Below are 11,038 nucleotides of genomic sequence, written 5' to 3' on the forward strand. Positions count from 1 at the left end.
TTTCTTCTTCCGTAGAACTGAGAGGCTGGACTGGATGAGCAGGCAGTCTTGCCTGGTTTGAACATTGTGTGCTTGTGGAGGTTTATGCTCATTAGTTGACCTGATTTCACTGTTACTTTGAGCTGATGACAGCACTGCTTTTATGTCATGATTTGTCAACTTAAGTACTTGTATTTGATTTTAGCAGTGTGCTAGAAAACGACTTTGATTTCTCTGATTGAGATCAGTCCTTAGCATGACTTCCCTGGTGGCACAGTGGTTAAGAATCTGCTTGCCAATGCAGGGGACACAGGTTTGATCCCTGGTCTGGGAAGATCCCACATGCCACGGAGCAACTAAGCCCGTGCACCACAATTACTGAGTCTGCGCTCTAGAGCCTGTGAGCCGCAACTGCTGAGCCTACGCTCCGCAACTACTGAAGCCCACGCACCTAGAGCCCGTGCTCTGCAACGAGAGAAGCCACCACAATGAGAAGCCTGTGAACTGCAATGAAGAGTAGCCTCTGCTCTCCACAAATAGAGAAAGCCTGCGTGTAGCAATGAAGACCGAATGCAGACAAAAATAAATAATAATTAAAAAAAAAAAAAGATCAGGACTTAGCTCTGAAATCGTTAATTCCTAATCTGTTTGCTTTAACCAGTTTTCATCCACTAACTTTTCCCATCTTCCTTTCAGTTAGAAGCCCTAAAGCTTTTAATTTTTTTTTCCCATGTAAGAAACGAAATCACAGAAGATTATTATGAGAACTAAGAGACACAGATGAAAGTAGTCTTTCAAGGGTTCCCAAGTAGATCTCAGGGTCAGGGAGAGTCTAAAAAGAGTAAAGGGAGCCCAGTAATTGTCTTCTATATTGGAAATTATGTAGTTACTTAGTGTTATACAGACAAGTAGAATCTATGGAATTATTACGAGCTTATGCCAACTCAAGAATAGCTTATTGTGTTTGCAGTTTTATATTGCTTAAAAAATGAGAAATCAGTAGTTAAATAAATCCTATCTTAGCTATTCAAAACCTTTCTAAATGCAGGGTTCAGAGAGGAAGACAGGTTTCCACAGTGAGCTGTGACATCTGGGTAGAGAATGTCATCTCCCCGTCCACCGTTCACTGCCACATAAAACCTTCATCTCCAGTGGGCTAAGAGTTGCTGAATATTTGTATATTTTATGTATGACCTTGTTTGTCTCCATATAGAACTTAAGCTTAGAAGATCCAGTCTGTTCCAAGTAATTTTAACTCACACCTCAATGAAGTATGGGTGAAACTGAGTGCGCACACAGGCCCAAGGTTTAAAGACCCTGGCAGTGAGGTGGCTTTGCTTGCTTGCAGATATCTATGTCTGCATGATCTCCTCTGCACACAATGTGGCCGCACAGGGCAAGTACATTGCCATCGCCAGCACAACCGTGGAGACCAAGGAGCCCGAGAAAGAAATCAGACCAGCTCTGGAACTCTTGGAACCAATTGAGCAGAAGTAAGTGATGCATTCATTTATAGTAGCTCAAACCCAGGACTGCCTTTGGCTCCATGGTGAGCAGAACCCCATGAGAACAACGAGAGCAACCATCATCTCTTACCAGCCTGGGTTTTGAATTTCAGGCAAAGCAGTGAGTGGGCGTGTCAACTTCCCTGCTTACTTAATTCTTTTTCCCCTCCAGATTCGTAAGCATCAGTGACCTCCTTGTACCAAAAGATTTGGGAACAGAAAGCCAGGTGAGTGGCAGTCTGAAAAGGGTAATTACCAGGCTTTATTGGGAGACATCACTAAATAGTCTTAAGTCTTTGTGACTTTCATTTCCAGATCTTTATATCCCGTGCATATGATGCGACAACTCACTTTGAGACAACCTGTGATGACATTAAGGACATCTATAAGAGGATGATGGGATCCGAGTTTGACTTTGAGGAAATGAAGCGCAAGAAAAATGACATCTATGGGGAAGACTAACAGCAGTACATGTTATCTTCTTGAGGTGAGATTGAATTGCTATAAACTTCCCTCTTAGAACTGCTTTGCTGCGTCTCATAGGTTTTGGGTCATCGTGTTTTCGTTGTCATTTATTTCTATGTGTCTCAGGGTGATGGTGGCTTTGTAGAATGAATTTGGGAGTGTTTCTCCATCTGCAAATTTTTGGAAGAGTTTGAGAAGAATCAGTGTTAGCTCTTCTCTAAATGATTGATAGAATCCACCTGTAAACCCGTCTGGTCCTGGACTTTTGTTTGTTGGAAGATTTTTAATTATGGTTTCAATTTCATTACTTGCATCTAATTAGGACAAACTTAAAATTTGGCAAATGATGCATATTGTATGAAATCAATATTGTAAGGCCTGCTTTTGTAATCAAAGCTGAGAGATTGCAGAGCACTGTACCAGTAAATATTCCTCCCCTTTCTAATATCATGTATTAACTTGTTTTCATGGAGTGGCTCTTCAGAATTGGCAGGTTCCCACATTCTGTTCAATTTAACCAATACTGGCTTGTTTTTTCTAGTGAAGGATCAGTTTTAAAACATTGTGATACTGATACAGAGAACTTGATACAGTATTTGTATCTTTTAATCAGTGTAGCCTTTGCAGTTATGAGCTTCTGCTGCTCAAGAGCTGGGTCAGTACAGTTTGCGTGCCATCTGTCCTCTTGACGTTAAGGAGATACGGAATCGAATGTTCCATCGTTGGGGACAGCATCCCTCACTCCTCCCCACCCCTGTACATTTACGTCAAGTGTTACAACAGTGCCCAGGCAGCATAGCCACAAGCTTGGTTTATGTGGGCCTCCAATTCTAACCAAACTCCAGACTTTGAGAGTCATTTTGGAGGAAGCCTGTGTGCGGTTTTAATCTAATAAATTTGATGAGAGCAGAGGGGAAAGAAACTATCATAAAGCAGGTAAACGTAGAAGCTTCTTTTGTATCCCAGGTGTGGCTTCTTCAATGGACCAAGCTGCTGCAACGCAGTATTGATTTGACAGAGCCTCTGCTTCAATGATGTCTGTCTCACAATGGCTCCAAATGATTTCTGTACTGCAAAATAAAGCCAAACTCTGGAAACCAGCTCCGTCTTGTTGGTCTTTTGTGTCCTGACAATTCAGAGCTAGTAAGTATTGTACTGGCCTTGACACAGCTGCTTATTTCCTTCACTAGAGCTGAAAGTGGATGCTGGGGAAGACTGCTGAAGACCCTAGTGGATGGTGGAGCGCTGCCATCTGGCTTCACTGTGAGTAGACCCCGAATTACTTCTTGATACAATATAATTATTAGACTCTCTTAGATATCCTTAGTAGTGGTTTAGAACAAGGATTCATTCCCATCAGAGAGTAAGTGATGTCAGGTGGAATGGGTGCTTTAATATATTTATTTAATTAATTTTATTTTTGGCTGTGTTGGGTCTTCCTTGCTGTTCACAGGCTTTCTCTAGTGGCGAGCGGGGGCTACTCTTCATTGTGGTGTGTGGGCTTCTTGTTGCGGAGCACGGGGTCTAGGCGCATGGGCTTCAGCAGTTGTGGTATGTGGGCTCAGTAATTGTGGCACACGGGCGTAGTTGCTCTGTGGCATGTGGGATCTTCCCGGACCAGGGATCGAACCCGTGTCCCCTGCATTGGCAGGTGGATTCTTAACCACTGTGCCATGAGGGGAAGTCCCAGCATTTTCATTTAATTCAGATTGTAGACAGATATAGTTTTTAGTGGTACGTCCTTTCCCCTTGATTGTTACAAGCCTCACTGTATGTGCTGTCATTTACATCGAGGACATTGTATTCTCTTTTATAGTTGTCTGTCATTTATGTCGGAGGAATGAGGACAGTTGTAACTGTATTCTCTTTTATGGTTGAGGAGTCTGAAGGACACAGACTAAGATAGGCGATCTGTTAAAGGATTTAGAGTAATAATAACTTCGATTATCCAAGTGATTACTTTAGCTCATTTTCTCAATCTCACACTATCCATTTTTGGCTGGAGAATTTTTTGTTGTAGGTGGGCTGTTCTGCACATTGTATGCACCTCCCTGGCGTGACAACCCCAGATCACTCCAGTTGAAAACAACTGCTTCCTTTGCATGATAAGATTATCTAAAATTCCAGCAGGCCTTTCCCCTCTTTTCCTGCAATATTTCACATTGTGTGAACTGTTAACGCAGGTGGAGGCACAAGCTGGGTTAGTAATACGAAGAAAGCACCAGGATGTCTTCATATTCTGCATTCGGCATATTTATTGGAACAACTAACATGTCTGTGCCAGGCCAACGGGGCACAAAGGTGATGAGGGCAGAGTCTCTGCAGCATCTCAGTCTGGAAGCGCCTGCTCCTCTGTGGCCTGGCTAAGCCTTCAGTTACAGAACGGGTGGCCTCGTGGGTACTGGAAGGCTCTTCAGGGGAGGAGCACAGCTGGCAGGTGCTCTGTAAATGTTACTTTCCTTTTCTGTAGTAATTAATTTCAGATTAATTCAGTGTACCAAATACAGTTATGGTCCTATTAGATTCTTATTTCTGGGGTAAAAACCAGCTGAGTGGGTCTCTAAGCAAGAGCTAGGGTAAGAATAATTAAAACTCAGTCAGTCTTCCTCCTCCTGAGAACATAATGAGGGGAAAGGAACACTTTCGGTTCTGTAGGGGGAGTATAAAAGCAGATAATGGCTTTTGAGGGAGGTTCCTGTGCAGGCTGACATGACCCCCTGGAAGGGCCAAGTGGAGAGTCGTAAAGTGTCCTCTTGCTGGAGCCTGCTGCTCGCACTGCACGAGGGAGGGGACAGCACCGGGCAGGCCTGCGGGGACGAGGCTTGATAGATGGAGGCCAAAGTGAGGTGAGTGGTAGGATTCTTTTGGAAGCTACTTATTCTGCTATTTAAACTGCTGTAAAACATTCTCTTACAAATTTAATATTTGCTATAAAATCATTGCAGAAGCAGTTGAATTATTTTTAGTTGTCTTTATTTTAAAAAATGAAACAAATTAGTTATAAAAACCTTTGTTCCAAATAGATACTGTGTATCTTACAAATGTTTTTTTCTTGGTTTTGAGTTTTAAAGATTGTTGTAGAAATTATTTCTAATATAAATAAATGATTATTTCTTCCTCAGATGGTTTATTTTTGTAGTGCGCTATTTATAAAAACTGAGTAAGTGAAAATGACAGTTTATAAATTTGTACCATTTAGGAAAAAAATGTTTATGTAGTGTATGTAGCATGAATAACAGCAGATAAAACCATTGAAGATTTTAGTTTTTACACAGGTGGTAAAACCTTTAAAACAGACTATAACATGCATTACATGTGCATTTCTGACCTTAACGTGCAAAAACAAAGCTACTGGTTAAAACACTTTTTTTTTGCTACAACTGAGTACACTTGTGAAATTCTTATTTTTATCATTAACTTCAATTAATAGCTTTGAAGGTATTCTGCTTAACACTGTAACCCAAAACTAATGGAAAACTACAGTGCTGCTGTGAACAAAGTCAGACAACAAAGTCGGACATTCTGGCAATGTGTAAAAACATGAAGAAAAATGTTCCCCCAAGTTGTAGAACATTGAGATACACAGAATAGTCTTCTCATATTTGAAAAATCAAAGGTTTTCAAAGAAAAGGGAAAATACTAATTTGTTGTTGGCATCACCGATGTCTAGGTAAGCTGCAGTTAAAATCACCTGGATAAATACAAAACTGATAATTCCGTCTTTAAAATAAAATAACCAAGAACTATTCCATAAATAGGATGCTACCTACTGGGGAAAACGTCTATGCATGTAGGCTACATTGTCTTCCGTCCTGGCAGCAGATGGACTGCAGGTGAAAACACTCATTTAGAAAGTAGGTTGGTTATTTCATTAGTGATACTTGAGAAAGTCCCATTTATGCCAAACCAGCAGCACCCCTAAATAAACAAAACTTTAAATTTACAGCATGACGTATAACGTAGAAAAGTTTTTGAGCAACTGGTTTCCCGCAGACACAGATGTCAGCATCTGCTGTCAGTTCCAGCTCGAGTCACAAGTGTTCTTACCAATAGCTACTCCTGAACGGAGCTGCTACTTTCTGTATATTTTCAATAAAGTCATTTACATCTGTAACAAGGATGCCACTGTTTTCAAAGACTTCTCTGGAGACAACAGGCTTTTCTGTAAAAAGAAAAATAACCTTTTTTGGTGAAAAAATTCATTAATATTTTTTAAAAGTAGCAAAATCCCTTTTATTGAAAAAAAAGACTCACACACATGAAGGAAAAAGCGAGCCTGTTTCGAGTGAGGAATGAGGTTGGAGCTCTGGGAGCAGCCGCCTCCATGGGCGGTGGTGGGAAGGAGGGAGGGAGCTGAAACCACTGATGGGCATTCATTCCTGGAGTACTTGGAGTACTTTTTTAAAAGCTTAGATGGTTACACTTAACAGGTCTAGTACAGGTTTTTTCTTTTTCTATTAACAGGACAAAACCCACGATACCTGCTGCCCCAGCCTCGTGTGCGTTTATTCCTGGCCACCAGTGACTCCACCTGGAAGGACGTTTCTAGAGTGGACCTCCTGGGCGTTAACTGGTTGATGAAAATTAGAACTAAGGCTATGAATTTACCTGTAAGGAAGACGGGAAACCTGGCGTGGACATGCTGAATTTGCAGGTTTAGCAGACATTTCAAGTGCTCAGCTTTTGTTGATGATCGGGAGTCACACTGGTGATAATGAAGCAGCTCAATGATATTTGCACTCTGATACCATTTCACTATTAAGTTCTTTTTATGTGCAATTGAATCCACTCTGAAAAATACACAAAAATGTTAAATTTAGATAAGTCTAAGTTTGTGAAAGATTTCCTGTATCTTAATTTTCAGTTGCTTTATTCCTAGACTTTTTCTGGCCTTCACTATACGTAGTCAAACTCCTTTTCCCTTCTTTGTTCTTCTGTACGACACACTCGGCTTCCCAGACATCACCGTCCTGTCGAGTTCCCTCAAAACATTCCGAGTGTACTTAACTCCTCGTTCGTCAGGAGGGACAGCACATGGCCATCGCACACTGCTTCCAGCCATGTGGCTGGCAAGCCTCCCACTCATTCCCAGCGGGCCCCTTCCTGCATCCCGTCTCATACAGCAGTGCTTCCCAGGCTTTGGCTCTCCAAAACCGCTCTACTTTTTTGGTTAGATAGTCACCAACTTCATTAAGATCATCTAACAGCTAGAATTTTCTCACCTCACTTTAAATCTTGTTTGTACCTTTTATTCTTGCTTTTAGAGGAAAATGTTCCATCCTGCAGCCCCTCCTGCACTCACACTCTCGCTCCTGCTTACTGGAGAAAACCCAAAGCCTGCGTATTCCCATAGCTCTAGTCACACCGTGAACTGCGTCACGATGAATTTCCTTCCAGGCTTTATCCTTCATACATGTAAATTTATATGCCTAGCATCATACTGTACATAGTTTATCACTGTGAACAGAAATTTTTTATATGCTTCTAGTTACCATTTTATGCTATGTGTGGCATTATTTTGCATATTTAAAAAATTATGTATCTATTTAGTCCTGTATCTGCCTAAAGATGAATTAGAGGATGGTTTTGTAGCTGCTGATAACCACGCATGGTTTTTGTTCTGTTTTGTTTTAGTTTTGGACAAATTCTCCCCGCCTCCAAGGGCAAAAGGATATGATAAGTTTCCTGAAAAGTTCTCACTATTCGAGACTGGCCTGATTTGAAGAGATTCCAGTGGCATAAGTGTCTCTGTTTACGCAAAGTCCTATGCATGCTGAATTAATTTACACTGACCGATCTTAACAGGTGTGCTGTGCCACCTCAGCTTTCATCTGCTTCTGTACTTACTCCTGAAGTTGAACCTTCCCTCTGAAGCGCTGTTAACTAAGCCCTGTGAGGGCCCCTTGGAGCCCCTTCCTCCCTGACAGTCTCAGCTCTCGGTTCCGCTCCCTCTTTCCTCCTGTACGAGTTCCTCTCCTAAGTGCAAGCCTTTCCCCAACTGCTATTCTCGGCCATCTTTCGAGATCCCGTGCACATCCACGATTTCAGTTGTCGTCTTCTGGAGACAGCAGTGCGGTCAAACAGAAGGTAACTGTCAGGTCGGAGACGAACATTCCGGGTCAAAGCCCAGCTTCCTGACTTCCTCCTTGTCTGCCTGGGTCAGGTCTGGCATCCTCTGTGCCTCAACTTCCACATCATTTAAGTGGGTTTGTACTGTCTAATTCCTACGTGTGAACTTACTAGGACAGTCCTGTGACAGATGACCTGTCCCATCTACAGACTCCTCCCCCAGTCCACCTCCGCGTTCCCACGCTCCCTCCCTTTCTGTCTCATTACAGCCTGCCAACCTGCAGGCCCATCTTTGATACGGAACGGCCTCCCGCAGGCCCCAAGTCTCTTCATTTAAGGAGGGCTGCCTGTTTCTAGTCTATTATTTAAGAGTTAAATTAAGGCTACATGCTGGTCTCAATTTTTCTGTCCTTATAACTGGAGCAACCTAATTTATGAATAAATGTCCAAAAACCCATAGGTGAATTTATTCTTTTTACATTTTAGGATTCCTGTGTGTGTCTGACTTGGTCACTGTTGGTCTGGAGAAGGCAACTCAGACTCTGGATTATGGTCACAACACAGCTTCCTGCACTGAAAGCCTTGCTATAAAAACAAAACCCGAAAAACAGTCCACAGACCTAAACACTGCCTTCAGTGATATAGATTATTTATGTTCTTGCAAACTGACCTTGTGGCAACACTTGGATGACACTGGTCCGGAGCTCAGGGAGCCTTTCTGGGTGAACCAGGGGCTTTCCACCCTCCCCCACACCCAGGTCTCACATTCCATAAAGGTCTCACCTCATATCTTCTTTTAGCTTTTTATTCTCCCTGTAGTGAAGCAACCACTTCCATCTTCCATTTCCATTTAGTTTCTCCAGGATTTTAACAATTTCCTTCAGTTGTACTACGGAATAGAACAAGTTTGACAAGAGAAGATGTATTTTAGGATTTTTGGCTTGTCTAGTCAAAGCCCAGGGATGATTATTTGTGAGAATAAGGCCCCATGTTTGAATGTTGACCATCACTGCCACTCCTGTAGCTGGGCAGGAAGGATGCTGGACCGCACGTTAACCCGTGGTCCCTCAACCCAGCCCCACCTTACTCACACTAGCAAGAGAGAAGAGCACTGCAGTCATTAGCAGTTAAAAGCTCTGAGTGTATATAAGTCTATGGATGGAACGGAAGTGGGGTCCTGTTGCAATAGAGATAAGATAGGTCTAGGCTTCTAAATACAGAATCTACAAATATTTTCAACTCCACTTTCCCTGCAACGTTCATGCTTGTTAAGGTATGTCGTCCTGCTCTTCAATGGAGAAGTGGTATCCATATTTACTTCTAATGTGCTTTCAGAGCTGGGCAGGTTTTGATCGTACATAAAGTGTCTGCCCTGTGCTCTAACATTCTTTGATGTCAAATTCATTGCCCCCAAATTATTTATATATGAGTGTTTAAGCAGAAAACTGGGAAGACCTCCAGTAGCCATTTTAGATTTCCATGATACCGACAAAATGGTAGGGGTGATGGCAACAGAAATGGAGGAAAGAGGGCTGATTCTAAACAAATATGTAGCTGACTTGATTTGGCAAAGGGAGGAATTGAAAATAACAAACTCTCAAATGTGTATGAGTAGTTTAGCCACATTACTGAGAGGTTTGGTGGTGAAGGTAATCGGTTAATAAAAAAGAGGTCAAGAGCAAAGTGCTTATTTAGCACAGCATATGACAGAAATTAAGCCCTCAACAGATGGTGACATTATTTTGAGTTGATACTAATTTCTTTTTGATGAAATAATATTTGAATCACTGGGCAAGGAGAAACTGATTTGAGTAGATAAGAAAGGAAAATGAGAGACAAACCTAATGTCAAAGTTTCTAGTATTTTGTCATCTGACACCACAAAGCCTCCTGTCCGGAACAGCTCTTGGTAGGTGTAATTGAGGACGTCTTCAGGGCTGTCGATTCCGGCAAAGATGACACTGGGAAAGTGCTTCAGCTTCAGCAGAGAAGGAATCTGAAACATAAAAAGGTCCCCCGGTGAAGACAGGTTCATTGGGTCACTTTTGTCACTTCTATCCAAGGGTGTCCAAACTTAGGAACAGCTGGAAATACCTTTAACCTTGATGACTGACTGGTAATTCTGTCAGTTAATAAGGAATTTTAACTCCATCAGCAATGCTGCACGCTCATTAAGATTAGTTAATTACAAAGTGGTCTCTCAATTCCAAAGGTGGGAGATGGTGTGAGGGGAGAACACCTGAGGTTTGGGACCTGTAATCAGGCAGGTGCCAAGCTCACCACCACCCTAGTCTCCCACTTCATGTGGCGTCCGTGCTGTGGGTTCAGTTCCTGCCTCCTGACGCAGGACTGTATGCCCAGGCCGAGCGTCGATGTCAGAGCTTTTTGGGACAAGCAATTACTTTTATTTAACTGATAGGTAAATATGGTAACAAAGAGTTAAAAATTTCACAAGTCCTTTTAAAGCAAGACATCAACAGATGTAGATTTATATTTCAGGTGAGAAAATTTTACCAGTCTCTTTTCATCGAAGTTCTCCCTTAGTTACTATGAAAATGTTCTTAACTCTAAGACATAATTTGCCTTATTATAAATACTTTGGTAAATTACAACATTAGTATCAGTAGTACAGTATCTCAACCCCATTATCTTCCCACTTAGATTCAATGGTATTGTGTTTTAAACTTCTTCCCTAAATAAAAAGGCAGTGACGAGCCTGATATAGAATAACATAAAATGCCCCAGAATACATTTCTCTGTGAGAAAGTTACTTCCAAACCTACCTGATGCAAATGTGATGATATATCTTCATTTCGGATGATGACTATGAGCGTATCTTTCTCTCTGTGAAACGCTTGACAGAAATGCTGAGGTTCAATTTCTGTGTGGCCTCCTTTCCTTAGAATATGCTGAAAGATTTACAAATAGACATGATTTTAAAAAGGATACTTGGGCTTCCCTGGTGGCGCAGTGGTTGAGAGTCCGCCTGCCGATGCAGGGGACACGGGTTCGTGCCCCGGT

At 42.0% G+C, this 11,038-nt stretch overlaps 2 protein-coding genes across 6 annotated transcripts in view; one reads left to right on the forward strand and one right to left on the reverse strand.

The window, feature by feature from the left end:
• GDI2 (GDP dissociation inhibitor 2) overlaps positions 1-3,049 on the forward strand; it is a 79,389-nt gene extending 76,340 nt beyond the window's left edge. Inside the window, exons 9-12 of the mRNA XM_028494854.2 lie at positions 1,328-1,472; positions 1,657-1,711; positions 1,800-1,962; positions 2,261-3,049. Of these exons, the coding sequence (XP_028350655.1) occupies positions 1,328-1,472; positions 1,657-1,711; positions 1,800-1,946 (347 nt within the window). The 3' untranslated portion in view covers positions 1,947-1,962; positions 2,261-3,049. The remainder of the gene's footprint in view (positions 1-1,327; positions 1,473-1,656; positions 1,712-1,799; positions 1,963-2,260) is intronic.
• A 1,739-nt stretch (positions 3,050-4,788) lies between these two features.
• TASOR2 (transcription activation suppressor family member 2) overlaps positions 4,789-11,038 on the reverse strand; it is a 77,035-nt gene continuing 70,785 nt past the window's right edge. For 3 of the 5 annotated variants that reach the window (XM_028494851.2, XM_028494852.2, XM_028494849.2), the window contains 4 exons: positions 10,801-10,926; positions 9,860-10,013; positions 8,802-8,907; positions 6,119-6,739 (listed from right to left, as the gene is read on the reverse strand). In XM_028494851.2, the coding sequence (XP_028350652.1) occupies positions 6,382-6,739; positions 8,802-8,907; positions 9,860-10,013; positions 10,801-10,926 (744 nt within the window). In that variant the 3' untranslated portion in view covers positions 6,119-6,381. The other 2 variants (XM_028494853.2, XM_028494850.2) reach the window with 1 other exon arrangement.

Source organism: Physeter macrocephalus, chromosome 11, assembly GCF_002837175.3.
Source record: "Physeter macrocephalus isolate SW-GA chromosome 11, ASM283717v5, whole genome shotgun sequence".
Taxonomy (NCBI): domain Eukaryota; kingdom Metazoa; phylum Chordata; class Mammalia; order Artiodactyla; family Physeteridae; genus Physeter; species Physeter macrocephalus.